Source organism: Colossoma macropomum, unplaced genomic scaffold, assembly GCF_904425465.1.
Source record: "Colossoma macropomum unplaced genomic scaffold, Colossoma_macropomum, whole genome shotgun sequence".
Lineage (NCBI taxonomy): Eukaryota > Metazoa > Chordata > Actinopteri > Characiformes > Serrasalmidae > Colossoma > Colossoma macropomum.
This window is the reverse complement of record NW_023494784.1, coordinates 30,237,251-30,253,251: the sequence shown is the minus strand read 5'-3', so window position 1 is coordinate 30,253,251 and position 16,001 is coordinate 30,237,251. Positions and strand designations below refer to the sequence as shown.

Genomic DNA, 16,001 nt, shown 5'->3' with positions numbered 1-16,001 from the left:
ACTGTTCTTCATAAGAATATAATAATGGAACAGCATTATAAAATGAAACACATGGAGACTTATCACTAATGAACAACATGTTAGTGTATCTTTATTTATGAGATGATAATAATGACGAACAGCATTAGAGAGTGAAACACATAACTCATTACTAATAAACAAGGTGTAATTGTGCTGTTCGTTAGGAGATAATAATGATCTGAAAGAGTGTTATAAAGTGAAACACATGGAAATACAAATCATCTGTAAAAAGACTTTAGGAGAAGAAAATTAAATTAAAGTAAATTGTTTATTAAGTCCTTTTTATTTGTTTACAATCAGCGTTTGAAAATATCTAATTGGCTGTATCATTTAAAATAACATGCTCAAACAAAATGAAATTCAAGTTACTGTGACACTTCCCGGTTCTCAGTCGGGCTCTCACTGCATTACAATCTCTTAGTTTATCATGTGACTCCACCAATCAATCATCCGTCAACCAGCAGATCCCGGTCACCTGAGTACTGACTTTGTCTGTTTCAAGCTGGCTTATTGTCTCTGTCTTGAAAGTCTGTACAGAGCTGTTCTCTTGTTTTGCTGGATATCCTGTTATAACCTTGTTTTGTTTCTCTTTATCAACTCTCAGATTTTCCCCTTTGGCTCAGATTACCTTTGTATTGGCTTTTTGGTTTCGACCCTCACTTGTGTATCTACTTTGCAGTAATTTAAGGTGGCTGATGCATCATTTAAGGTAGAAAGGAAATTTGAATGAGAAGCTAAAGATACATTCACTTCCTCATTGACATTCTCTTTCTTATTCTGGCTGTTAACATCTGATCTAAGCCATGCAGATGCTCTTGAATAAACAGATTCTCAACTCTTGGGCTTTCCCAAGGAAACGGCAGGGTGCAACACCATCTCTGAGCATGAACTGTCCCAAAGGAGTCTAATAAACAGTTCTCTCAGCAAAGTGAGACAGCTACGATGGCATTTACTCCAAAATTAGGAACCTCTACCTGTTGGACTGACTGGATCCATTTTGATCTTAACATATTTTTGTCTGGAGTTGTGGCATTGAGGAACACAGCAAAACAGCAAAACGCTGGACTGCGCCATTTGTTTTGATTTGACTGGAAACAATATTACCTGCTAACAAAAAGTGAAGTGAAAAAGGTCTATTGTTGTTTCATTTTACAGTCTAATTTGACAACTTAAATGTGATGTCCAACAGTGATAACTATTTTCTTACTAGAACACTAGAACACAACTAAGTGTGGGGAGGCATATGAAAATACAACAAACTAGACAAACGTACTCTAATATTGCTGTATTCTGTTTGCAGACCTGATTTTCACAATATAAATGTAATATATATTCAAGTCCATTTTTCTTGTTGCAAGAATAGACTTAATTCTAATAAATATTCTATTAAAGAATTACAGTGATAATGTAATATCATACATATTCTTTATGAAACCAACGACAATGATTTTTACCTAATCCATAAAATGTATTATTATTATTATTATTATTATTATTATTATAAATTATCCAGAAGCTGAAAACTATGCCCTACCTTCATATTTTCCTTGTGTTTTTTGCAGCCAGCTTGTCAAAGGAGCAACCCAACCATAAATATCAAAATTGTCTCAAAATAAAAACATCTCAATAATCGTAATATTTTTCTTTTCTTTTTTCACTTTTCAGATAGGGGTCAGACTTTGAATCAATGTAAGAGATCGGATTACAGAGGTAATTCGAGTTGTCTGTTTGACCTTAAATGATGCAGCAGTTACATTGGATGCCTGTAAATGTGCCAGAATGAAACTATTGCACCATTTAAGGTAGAAAAGAAAATTCAAATAATGAATTTAGCTGCAGATATAGAAAGCAGCAGATGGTAAATATAGGCAGTAAAATATAAATATACATATAAATATACATACTTTTCCTTTTTATGACTACAAACTGTGTTTGTATTTTTCAGTGAAAGAACCAAATTCTTCAATTGTCAGTTAATTAGCTAACTAGCATTAGCTAGCTAAACCTAATGAGACTAGCATAGAATGAATTTAAAGTTAACAAACTGTCTTCCTTTTTATTTTAGCTTATTCAAGTCTTTTCCATTTGCCATTTGCCTCTTTCAATTGTTGCACAGACAACAGTTATTTATTTTTTTTTATTCAGCACATTCAATATTTGGTGTTTTTACAGTTGCTCTCTCCTTCCCTCAGTTTCTCTCTCCACATTTTAGCAGTTAAAGAGAAGAAGGGACAGGCTCCATTTAAAGGCAAATCATTGTCATAGCTTTTAATTTCCTCAAGTATTTTTAATACCATTATATATATATATATATATATATATATATATATATATATATATATATATATATATATATATATATATATATATATATATATTATGGCAAGCCAAACAGGAAATATTTAATGAACATTGATATATATGGAATGTACATTTATATATATTGAATGAATTTTGATATGTATGGAATGAACACTGATCTATGTAGAATGAACATTGATATATATTGATATCAAATATATATAATTATATATCAAAGTTCATTGTATATATATCAAAGTTCATATATATATATATACATATATATATATATATATATATATATATATATATATATATATATATATATATATATACACACACACTGATCAGGCATAACATCCATACGGTAACTCAGGGGTCGGCAACATGCAGCTCTTTTACAGCCCTTATGCGGCTCCACAGCAGAATTAGATTTTCAGGTAATAAGTAATCTTCCTTTACAGTAAAATAAAGCTCTGCTGATCGTTCTAACATAGTTTTAACAATAGATGGTCTTAAACACTGCTAAGTCACCACCCTATAACCCTGAAGGTTGGCGTGCAGACTGCAGGTCACATAACCTAGCAACGTAGACCATCTTGCCTAGCTAGTTGCTAATGAAAAGGCAAAGTGAGAGATTTAAGATGAACATTTGGAGGCTAATAGACTAATTTGTATTTATAATCACTCCAGCCGGTTTCCTGGTACGTTAAATCTGCAATGAGAAACTGTCAAACACTAAAAAGTTGCGAAGCTGAAGTCAGCTTCTCTTTTGAATTTCCTTGTTTCACCTTAAATGGTGCTGCATTTACATTCTGGCACCTCAGGCAGAATTTAAGGTGGAACGGGAAAATTCGAACAAGAAGCTGGAGAATGGGAAGTGACTTCAGTCTCGTAAAACAGTCGAATGTTGAGAGACATTTTACAAGAAACTGTTCTACTTATGGAAAAGTTTCCTGGCGGAGATGTGAAGAAATCCATTTGTGTCCTTGTTATGTGCTGTCAACAAAGACACAAATGGATGAGTGAGAAATCTGAGCGGCACCCTCTGCATTACTGTCTGGGCGCTGCACTTCCACACTTCGAAGTTCTGGCTTTTGTGTTCCATCAACATTACTTTATCAGTTAAAATTTAGAAAATCAATTTTTGACATTTGTGAATCGCGATGCATCTAACAATTGATTTTCCCCCACCACTCATCATGCAGTGATAGCTTCAAACAGCTGAAAACACTGTCAAGATAGGTTGTGTTTAATGTGAGAATAAATTCACGCTAGGCTTTAAATCCAGAATCTTACCTTTTTGCTTTTGCCAAAAAAAAAAGTTTTTATGCAACTTTGCTATTTTGTTTACAGAGTTTTACATTAAAATTATATTGATGTATCACATTTGAAGATATTCAAATGACTTTAATATACCAACGTTGAGGACACGTTGATACCTTAATGTCATAGTAAAACTGAAATAATGTTGAGATACAAAAGTTGAAGACAGGTTGACAACATGTCATAATGACTTTGAAATATTATTATTATCCTTTTGCTAGCCACTGTGTACTGCCCATTCAAGTCCATTAAGGGCCCACCATGGGCTAAATGATGTGGGCCCAGTGTGGATTGACCCACAGTGGGCCCATATGAGGGTTATCCGTGGGCTAGCCCAGTGCTGTACTGCCCACTTAAGTCCAGTAAGGACCCATAGTGGGCTAACTGATGTGGGTCCAGTGTAGCTTGACCCACAATGGGCCACTGTCAGGTTTTCTGTGCGTTGGCCTAGCACTGTTCTGCCCTCCAAAATCCATTAAGGGCCTACAGTGGGCAAAATTATGTGGACCCAGTGTGAAGTGACCCACCGTGGGCCTGTGTCTGGTTATCTGTGGCCTAGCCCAGTGGTGTACTGCCCACCCAAATCCATTAAGGGCCCACTGTGCAGTGCAACTTCTCACTCACATAATGCTAACATTCCCTTACAGGCCTTCATTTACTGTTAGCAATGCTAGCATAATTGCATAATGATTTATTATAATAGCAGTGATCAGTAATTTATTTGAAACTAACATTTGTGAACTTTGTAAATGTTGATGAGTCGGTGCTGCTGCTGCTGAAGAGAAGTGTCCTCTTAGAAGAGCTTACCTGATGTCAAGGTTGGATATGATTGGCTTACAACTTTATGAGGTTTGATTTGATTGGCCAAGCCAGGCATTATGCTTTTCTCCAATGCTCCAAACAATGGAGAACTGCCATCTCCCATTATTTTAGGAAATTTCTGATTCCCAGCACTTCACTTGCAAAAACCTCCCTTGCAAAAACAGGAACAGCAATGCTATCATAACAAGAGTCCCATGCAATTCTACGGTTAACCCCTTAAATGGCCAGGGCACCCAATGTGCCCAAAGTTTTATTACATACTTCTTTAGCCTATAAACAAGCAGTAGAAAATGAGTTTATGAAAAATGTTTAAGGTTACTACTTATTTCATTTGCACCAAAATAAAATATATCCAAAGAAATGTTTAAAATTATTGTTTATTTTGGATTTTATGAATCGTATCTACCAAGATATGTTGCCTCATTAAGGTGTAGAAAGAGCCAGAAAGGTAAACATTTTTATGTTTTATTTGATGATCAGAAGTGATACATTCTTGTTTTCTCAGGTCATTGCATCACATAGTTTTTAACTTGATTTGATCATTTCTCTCAAAGTATAGGCTTACTACAACCTTGAAATTTTTGGTTGCTATTCACTTGATAGAACAGAATTGATAGGGCTGAAGGTTGTAGTAGGCCTATGATAGAATCAATATGAAAAGTGGTATGTGTGAGGTAAATAATAGGAAAACAAGAACTGTGCTGCCCTGCAGGAAAATACACTGAGCAAGTACTTTATCAGGAACACCTGTACACCCACTTAATCAAGCAATTATCTAATCAACGAGTTGTGTAACAGCAGTGCATAAAATCATGCAGATATGGGCCAGCAGCTTCAGGTTATGCTTACATCAATCATCAAAATCGCTGGATTGCCACAGCCTATTTAAGTATTGTTGCCGACCATGTGCATCCTTTCATGGCTACAATTAACTGTCTTCTAGTGGCCACTTCCAGCATGATAATGCACCATGTCACAAATGTAATCTCAAACTGGTTTTAATGAACATGACAATGAGTTCAGAGTTCTTGAAAAATCCGCAGGATTTGCATGATGTAATCTTATCAATATGGACCAGAATCTCAAAGGAATGTTCACAACGTCTTGTTATATCCATGCTATTAAGAATTGAAGCTGTTTTGAGAGCAAAGGTAGGCCCTACTGTGTATTAGTACAGTGTTCCTAATAAAGTGCTCAGTAAGTGTATAAGGTTATATTGTCATTATGTACATACCTGTTTTTAAATTCTTTTTTTTTATGCACAACAGACCAAATATAGTGACTATTAAGATACAGCAGAACAAAACAATAAATACCTGTGCATGATAATATCTGTTTATGCAGTGAATATTGACATGTTTTCCTTTTTGAAATTAAATTTTGAATACTACACATTGACCAACATTTTACACCTAATCTGGCAATGTATTTCAGGGGATACATTTTTTTTTAAAGTAGCTGACACCATTAGACCATTTTTTCATCAGCATATTAAGACAATAGTCATCATTAGTTTGATAAATTTGTGTTATTGTTTTATTAAAAATAACTATGAATAATATATAATTACTTATCACCTGATCAGTAAGTCCTACACCACTGGCAGCCATGATGATTTGTGAGCAAGCTGACTAAACAATGACATATAACCAGAACCAGGTCATGTGACCTACATACAGATAAGACTTGATAAATGATAATTTAATTGGGTGAAAACCTTCAGTCATGCCCCCTACAGGATGTTAAATATTTTGTATCTCCTGGTGCACGTTGCCTGTTTTAGGGTTAACCTAAGAATAGTTTGCTTCGAAGTCCCTGTATTTACTGAATAATAAGCTTTAGTATGTTGTAAGCCTGGGATTTTAAGGGGTTCAATTAAGTTGATTTCATTCAATTGATCACTAAAATGTTTATTTAACACTCTATGCATTTATACTCATATGACAATAAAATATAATAATAATAATAATAATAATAATATGAACAACAACAACTTCTACAACAGGAGAGGTGAGATTGAGACAATATTACGATTTTTTTCAGAATATAAAAATGAAAAGAAAGATAATAATCATTCATTATACATAACGTATATTTATGAATATTATATTCATGACACATTTTGCAAAATATTGTGAGTATATGTATGATATACCATGTGAAAATATTATGAATAATTATAATATTATAGTCTTATAGTCTATAATTTGGCATAGCAACTTTTGGATGTAATTGATGGTAAGATTATTCTCTCTCCCTTCTTATTCAGAATCATCACCTAAAGTCAACCGAATATAAACCGAACAGCATACATCCATTTTTATTATTAAATGTAAACATTCCAATCTGCCAAGTAAAGCCATCATGAAAAAGATCAATTAGATTGTCAATGAACAGATTTTATTAAGAATAAAACATTATTATTATTATTAGTAGTAGTAGTGGTAGTAGTAGTAGTAGTATTAGTATTAGTATTAGTATCATCTAAGGTGTTCTTTTATGACAGTCTTAGGTTTTATTATTAGGTGTTTTACAACAGTTAGTTCCGGCCATGCAATTGATTGGTTGAGTAGCGTTCTAACCGTGCTGTTATTTCGCCATAACATCACGGGTTTTTCACAAACAATGTATCACTCTGCTGAGATGCCGTTGCTAAGCAACAACTTTGACAGCTGTAGGAGACGCTCAAGCCATTTGAACGTTTTTACTTCTTACTTTGCGCGAAAACAGAAAATGGATACTTTTAAGATCACATTTGACTGCCAGTTGGTCTGTGTAAGGAGCTGGAGAACGAACTGCCGGCTGTGCAGCCTGTGAGGAGCTCGTTACTCTGACGCAGCAACAAGCTGCTTGTTAACGTGTTCTTTTATGATGTTCATTCTACTGTTTGTTTTTAAAACAATAAGAATAACAATGCTTTATTAAACCTTGTGCTACTGGTTATGTTCTAGTATCACTGCATGCTAACGTGAGCAAAGACAGGCAGCAAAACTTAATGCTTTAGATTTAAAACAAAAAGATGAAAAAATGTACTAGAAGAACATACAGTGATCAGTCTAAGGTCTCAGACCTTTTTCTCTCAGTAGCAATTTTTATTTTCATTTTATTTGAGTATGTTATTTTCAATGTAGCCAGTTGGATATTTTCAAATTCTGATTGTACACAAATAAAAAAGGATTCATAAACAATTTATTTATTCTTACTTTTTCTAATATTATGTTCCCTAAATCCTTTCTTGGATGATTTTAATTTCCATGTGTTTCACTTCATAACACTCTTTTTGATCATTATTAACTCCTAAATAAAGACAAAGTAACATCTCAGTCATTAGTAATGAATGTGTTTCACTTTATAATACTGTTCTAGATCATTATTATCTCGTTATAAAGAACACAGTAACACCTCTGTCATTGGTAATGAATTACCATGTGTTTCACATTATAATACTGTTCCATATCATTATTAATTCCTAAGGAAGGACACAGTAATAACCTGCTCATTAATAATGAATTACCATGTGTTTCACTTCATAATGTTGTTTCAAAACATTTTTTAACTCTTTCTAAAAATGGATGCAGTAACACCTCATTCATTATCTAACATATATTGAATACATAATCAATTGGTAATATTTAGAAGAACTGGAGGTAGGCCACATACACAGCCACATATTTCTGTGAGCCATTTCTTTGATTGACCGTGCACTCAAGAGGACTTTAAAGGGTTACTACTGTTCAGAATAAATGACACACATGCTCACAGAAAAAAAAAATATGTTTTGATGGCAGCAACTGTTGCTCAAAACCTGTATACACTTACATGCCAAAAGTCATGGGACAGCAGTATGTAATTTGATTATAAAGTGGCATTATCTCACGGGGACAGCTTGAGAATGCCCACACTTGTTTAAGTCGTGAGGTGTTATCTTGTGAGTGAGGCTGAACACTGGCCAGTGTGCTCATGGCAAGGCAACATGTGTTCGATAGAGGCACGATAGTGGGTGCCAGACGGATGGGAAATTCCATTTCTGAAGTTGTGCAGGCATTTGACATTCCTCGATCCACAGCGTCACGTGTGTCCTGGGAGTACATCATAGAAGGTATTACTACTCACAGTGGACAGCGCAGTGGCCACCCAAGGGTGCTTAATGATCATGACCAGCAGCGTCTGGCTAGAATTGTCCATGTGAACAGACATGTGACTCTGGCAGAAATCACATCCACATTCCCGCACGGTACCAATTGTTTCAGGCTGATGGTAGGGTTTGTGTGTGGCGCAGACCCCATGAAGCCATGGACCCCAGTTGTCAACAAGGCATTGTGCAGGCTGGTGGTGATTCCATACTGGTGTGGGCTGTGTTCTCATAGCATGGGCTGGGTCCATTGGTCTGCCTAAACACGTCATTGACCGTTTCACTGCTTGGTGACCATTTGCAGCCCTTCATGGACTTTATGTACCCCCACAATGGTGGGATATTCCAGCAGGATAACGCATTGTGCAATCAGGCCCAAGTTATTCAGAATAGGTTGGAGGAGCATTCTGGAGAGTTCTGACAAATGATGCAGCCTGCACATTTGCCCCAATCAAGCATTTATGGGATGTTATGGAGAGGTCCATTCGCACCAGAGATCCTGCACCTACAAACACCACAGTGCTGTGGGTGGCTACCCAGACAGCATGGCTCAACATCCCTCCAGACGTCTTTTGTCCACTTGTGGAATCGAAGCCACGTTGAGTTGCTACGCCAGGCTAGACGGGGTCCTACACGATACTAATTCCTGTTCTGTGACTTTTGGCATGTCAGTATGAATCGTTAAGCATTAATGGTGCCATCACACCCATGGTCCATGGAAAAAAATTTCAGATTTTGATATGTCAGACCACAGAATACTTTTCCTTTTTGCCTCAGTCCATCTTAAATGAGCTCGAGCCCAGGGAAGGTGGCGATGTTTCTGAATCCTGTTTATTATATATGGTTTCCTCTTTGCATGGTAGAGTTTTAATTTGCATTTCTGGATGCAGTGATGAACTGCGTTCACAGACACATGCAGTGATTTCCACGACAGAATCATGTCTGTTTTTAATGCAGTGCTGCCTGGGGGACCGAAGTTTAGGGCCATCCAATATTGGTTTTCTGCCTTGTTCCTTGCGTACAGAGATTCCTCTGGTTTCTTTAAATTATATCATCTAATGCAAATTATGAAATTATGAAGTTCTTTGCTCTTTTACATGAGAAATGTTAGTCTTGAATTGTTGCGCTATTTATATAGTTTTTCATAGAGTGACAAACCCACTCCATCGTTATTTTGAAAGACTCAGCATTTCTGGGATGTTATTTTAATAACCAATCATGTTACTAACCTGTTGCAAATTGACCTAAAAAGTTGTGAGAAGTTCCACCATGTTTTTTTTTTGTTTGTATTACAGAACTTTACCAGTTTTTTTTTAAACTGGCATCAAACTCAAAAACTATCATTTCTCAGTTTCAACATTTGATATGCCATCTTTGTACTACTTTGAATTAAACATAGTATTTAAATGATTTGCACATCATTGCATTCTGTTTTTATTTACATTTTGCACAGTGTCCCTACTTTTTTGGAAACAGGGTTATACAGTATGATCCAATCACTCAAACTGACTAAAATGGCCTTATCCGCAAGAGGCTGAAGTGGCTGAACAAGCAGGGGAACGGCTACTTTCTACTTGTTTAATCAGTTGGTTTCCATCCCAGACAATTGAACATGTGCTCCTGCTTTGTTGACATAAAACGTGCACCAGCCCTTTGCAGATTAGAATAGAAATCCCTGTGCTGTATAGGCAGTGTCGTTGATAATTGTTATGCCAAGATTAACTCACCTGTGAGTTGCCACTGTGTAGACCCTGATCCACAGTCTTGCACTATAAATAGTTTTCAACAAGCATTTAATTATTAACCAACTTGGCATCACTAAAATCTAAAAAATATAATGTTGATGTGAAAACATTTCGCTGTTGTCAGAAGAAACCTTGTATCTCCAAAATGATTATATTACAGTAGAAGGAAAAAAAAACTACTTTACTTTTAATGTAAATCAATGGAACCAGACCTTTTCCTAAGTATTTTTGGGCTATTTTTGGGTTTCTTTTTGTCCATTCTTCATGAAATTTACACACAATGTAAAGGGCCACAGGCATTTTCAAATTGTCAAAAACTGAAACTACAAAAATGGAGATATGAGGTTTTCTTCCGACCGCAATGATTTCCTTGTCAGAAAAGTTTTGTATTGTAGTTTACTTGGCTAACTGTTAGTTTTATTTAATTGGAATGAATGTTGAGTGAGTTTATGAAAACTGTAAATCATAAAGGAGCCTGAAATGACTAGCATTAGACCAATTAACTAGTAAAACATATAGAAAATATAAAATTATAACTAACAGCAATAACAGTGTTTGTTTAAATAAGAGTACAGAGAGAGTACAGATTACAGCTCATACACTCAAGATCTGCGAAGAAGGCCATGTCTCTTCAATGTCAGGTCCTGATGTCGTTGTAACCTTTACACATCTGTTGACAGAAAAAGTAGTAAAAGTATAAATAAAGACACAGTTTGCAGATTTTACATATCAGAATCTATGTCCTCATCAGCAGGACCAGGGAGAGGACATAGAAAAAAGACTCTTAAAAAGACAAAATGGATTTACTACATGGACTGTGTTAAACCTAAAGGACAGTATGAGGAATTGCATCTTGCCTGCCATGGATGTATACATTTGTGTAAGTTAACAAAAAAAACATTTTCATTTCTAACTTAATTTTAAAAAGTTTGACGTTTGGGTGATAGATAATACTGTCTGACTAAATTTAAATTCTTTTAAAGTATTACCTGATTAACTGCTATATTATGGTGGCAAAACCTCCTCTCACTGCTGTTCATATCGGCTATGCTAACTGGAAAAAAATCTGCATTTAATATTCCTTTACTGAGTCTAGAATTGTGACATAAAATTTAAATAATACTAGAGAATTATTATTAATTTTAAGCTTCTTGTACAACAAATGGTTAAAAACACAGCCTGACTTCTTGCTTTTATGTTGCAGAGAAGGAGAATTTAGATCTCATGAAGTATGATGGTCATCTGATGTTTATGAATTACTGCAGTTTGAGTGTGTGACTGTTTTCGCACTATTGAAAATTTCTTTTTAAAACATTTTCCTGTTATCATGTTATTCAGTAAATTTAAATAAAGAAATTAATAGAAAGTTTTGTTTGTTTTAGGAGAGTTGGCATTTAAAGAAATGACGCTCGCTGTAGACGATGCAGGGTGGTTTTCACAATGTTATAGTAATAGATTTTCTAAGGGCTATTAGCGTCATGTTGAATTTTTGTGAGACTTTCAATGATGTGTTAGTCTTAATTCAGCCTGTAAAAATTCAACCAACATTACAATAGAACTTGGATTCACTGAACTTAACTCTGACACTTTAATGGTGACTTAACATGGATTCAGTGATGGTTTGCAAAGCTAAGCTTATCACAGTGCAAACATTTTTAACGTTGCAGCTCTCACTGAGCACAATCTCACGAAAGTTTTTAACATTTGGGAAATGGCAGTGAGTTTGACTGTCTGTTCATGTCAATAGATCAGCAGTCCCTGCAGTTTAGGGAGAGTTTTTTTTTTTGTTTTTGTTTTTTTTTTTTGATGTAAGCAATGTTAGGAATTGTTTTATTTTCTAATTTCTGTTCTTTTTCCTTGGTTTGGTTGATTATTCATAAGTAATTTTTTGTCAAAAAGTGGTGGTTCCTCACCCCAGTAAAATTAGCCAGATATTCATTTATATAATTTAGATAGCTTGTGGTGGTCATTGTACCCTTGCACAGGACATTTAATATAATTAATAGCATCAATGGAATGTCTAACAACAAAAATCTGATTGGCTAAGCCACATTTGAAGCTATTGTAAAATACTGTTTATCCACACTGCAGGAAAAAATAAAGACACAAGCAGGCAATCTAAGGTAGATCTGTACAAATGTGGTCTTTAATGTGTTTGATGGCAGCGAACATAAAAAGCTATAGCTTGTACCATAGAATTTCAGGTATATCTGCAGACAGAATAGCACAGCATCATAATTTGATGCAAAGAATCTTACTGAGAGATATGAAATATAATATTCTGACTAATATTTTCTAGAACAGAAATGAATTATATGTATTTCTCTATTATTCAAATTCTTCCTGAGACAGCAACAAACCCAGCCCATTTACCTCTAGGATTAACGATTTGACAAATTTTATGACATACTGTATGCTTTCCTATATTCTGTAAAACATTTAATTATACAGAAGAAATGTTTGAACATCTGAAGAAAACAGGAAAACTGAAAAGACCTATATTTGCTTACCAGAATAGGTCCATAAAAAACAGGCAGAATGAGTTCTCTTTTACATATCTCTGCTTTATCTGATGCTGGAGGTCCTGTTTTCCTACTGTTATGTTTCCTGTTTACACTCAGTATTTATGCTTCAAAACTGAAAGCTAACTTTACAGGGAGAAAAGGGAGGAGGGGGCTATGCCAAGTAGGATTTCCCAGAAATGCCTTGGTAATTACTGGAAATGGTGAGAGTTTATTCTTTTGTTTGAAGATAATGATGTACAGCCCTGCTCAAGTTTGAAGACTGTACAATCAAATAAGTGAAGCATTCATATTATTTTAGTTCCACCACTATGGTGGAGTGTTACTAAGCTGTGAGCATGATAATTTACACTGTAACAGCAGAGTCTGACTAGACGGTGAGCTTACTGAGCCCATCTAGTATTAAATAATTTGTCACATTTTTGTGACATGCACTTTCCTATATTCTGTAAAACATTTTAATTACACAAAAGAAATGTTAGAAATTCTAAAGAAAACAGCAAAATTGAAAAGCCCTGTATTTGCTTACCAAAGTATATCCATAAATAACATGCAGGATGAGCTGTTATGTAGATATGTTATATTTTCTATTTGCATTCAGTATTTATATTTCAAAACTGAAAGCTAACTTTACAGAAAGTAAAGGGAGGAGGGGGCTACACCAAGTATGATTTCTCAGAAAAGTCTTGGTAATTATTAGAACTGGTGAGAGTTTATTCTGTTGTTAGAAAATTACAATGTACAGTCCTGCTCAAGCTTGGACACTGTACAATCAAAAAAGTCATATATTCAAATGACTTTATTCAAATATCTACATGAATAAAATTTATTAACATAACTGAGATTAGATTAAGATTGTATTTTATGTTATTTGGAAATAATGCACACATTTTAATCAAGTAAATTCAAAGTATTGTTTATTCTAGTGTAGAGCTTGGTAGCAGACGTTTCTCACCTGGGCTGTTGTAAGGCACAGATTAGAGCAGGGGGTTGGGTACTGGAGTGTGCAGGTAGGGGGGTTGAGCTGACAGCAGGGAAACCAGTGGGGGTGGGAAACCAGTGGAGGGTGGCTATGAAGTGAGAGTTGTGAAGAAGGAGAGGGAGCAAGGCAGTGCACTGGTAGTCCAGAGGAGGGGGGGTTGCAGCAGCGGGGACTTTGCACTTTGACAGAAGAGACTGACTAGGCTGTGAGATATGGACTTGCAGAGTAAGACTAGGCCATGGTTTGGGGACTTTGAACTGTGACAGCAGAGTAAGTTTAGGCTGTGAGTTTGGGACTTTACACTGTGACAGCAGATTTTGACTAGGCTATGACTCAGGCACTATGCACTGTGAATGCAGAGTAGGACCAGGCCGTGAGTCGACACTTTGCACTGTGACAGCAGAATCTGACTAGTATGTGAGTTGGGGACTTTTACTGCGGAGTTTGACTAGGCAATGAGTCGCGGACTTTGTACTGTGACAGCAGAGCAACACTAGGCTATGAGTTGAGGACTTCTCATATTTAAAAAAAATATATATATGGACATACATTTCAAATACATTAAAATACATGCCGATTTTAAAATGTTCTTTTTTAATGGGGAATGCTATGGGGAAATATTGCACAAAGAAATGTACCATACAAAATAAATATATGAAAATGTATAATATATTTGAAAATGTATGAAAAGAGCCAACATCCTTGTCTAATGCACTTTACTGTTTGGAATACCTCCTGAAATGAATTTATATTCCAGTGTCTTTATTTTTAGTATTAGCAAATGAACTTTTAACATGGAATCAAGTGTTGTAGATACTGATACAGCATGAGAATGGAATTCAATGATCAGTCTTTTACATTTTGTGTGAGTACTATCTTACTGCATATGTACCACGATAAATTCAATACCTTTCATTCAAATTACGTATGTTTAGTTATAGCTGTAACCTTTAGTAAAACTATATCAAACTGAAAATAAAACAAATACAGTAACACATTTTTAAAAATGCATTGATTGGCCATTTTCATGCAGTGCAAAAATATATTTGATAAATACATTTGAAATATTTTTTTTGTGTATGAGTTTGCACCATGGCAGCAGAGTTTTACTAGATTGTGAGTTGAGTACTATGTATTGTGACAGCAGAATAAGACAAATGAGGACACCGATGCTATATTTCATGAACGTGCTGCAAACACAGAAAATGCTTTCATCACAATGACTACATCAGAGCTACACTTTACAAACTCACAAAAAAAAAAATACAAACAGGCAACTTCAGAAATGCTGCCAATCACAACACAACGGAAGTGAGCAATAACACAATGGACATGTTTCTGGAAGACCAAAAAGGGGATGGGATATCTATGACGCAAGATCATTGACAAAAGTCCACAGGCACTCAGACACTCACATCCTAGGTTCATGGTTAACCTGGCAGGCTAGTCACTCACCAAACAAACAACACAAAGCAAACAAACCAAAACAAAACCAATGCGACGCTGCCCACTTTTCAGTGGCTTCTACCTAGACTTTTCTTCACTGGTGCTTTCAGCTCTTCACTCCGTCTGCTCTGCTGCTGCTCATCCCTCTCTCTCTGTTCCCTCTCAGCTCTTTTAAAAGGCGCTCCCGCTTTAAAAGGAGCACCCGAGCCGAGAGGGAACAAGAGCTGGTTGCTTTGCCACCCTGTCACCGCCCCCACGGTGGAGCTCGGGACTCACTCCTTGCTCTCATGCCTCTCGTGGCCGGCACCGTTGTCCTCCTCCTCCTGCCGTCACTCGCGTCCCTTGGCGGAGCTCAGGCTTTGCGCTCCATCCCCCATCCACTTGCGGCTCTCCCTGCCGTCCTCGCCAGGGTTCGTCACAGCTCGGTGTCATCGGGCCTGAAGCCTAGAAAGACCAGCCAGGAGCTAGCTGCAGTAGTCAGGCCTTGAGATGAAAAAGACTGAACTAGCACCTGGGTGGCCTTATGAGAGGGAAAGGGTCAAATCCTCCAGATTGTAGAGGAGAAACCTGCATAACCAAGTCAGGTTTACAATATGAGCTTAGAACCATACCTGGTTATCCAGAATCACACCAAGTTTTCTTGCATCTTCAGACGAAATGGCAAAGGACCTCTCAAATGAGGTGGCAAGACCACGTTAAGGACC

At 36.1% G+C, this 16,001-nt stretch overlaps 1 protein-coding gene across 1 annotated transcript; it reads right to left on the bottom strand.

The window, feature by feature from the left end:
* Window positions 1-7,911: 7,911 nt before the first annotated feature.
* Window positions 7,912-15,729, bottom strand: LOC118810656. Its single transcript, XM_036574605.1, has 5 exons — window positions 15,589-15,729; window positions 13,825-14,108; window positions 10,948-11,017; window positions 10,330-10,371; window positions 7,912-8,549 (listed from the first exon to the last, which is right to left on the bottom strand). The coding sequence occupies exons 1-5, from the start codon at window positions 15,727-15,729 to the stop codon at window positions 8,286-8,288; spliced, it is 801 nt and encodes a 266-aa protein (XP_036430498.1). The 3' UTR covers window positions 7,912-8,285.
* Window positions 15,730-16,001: the final 272 nt, after the last annotated feature.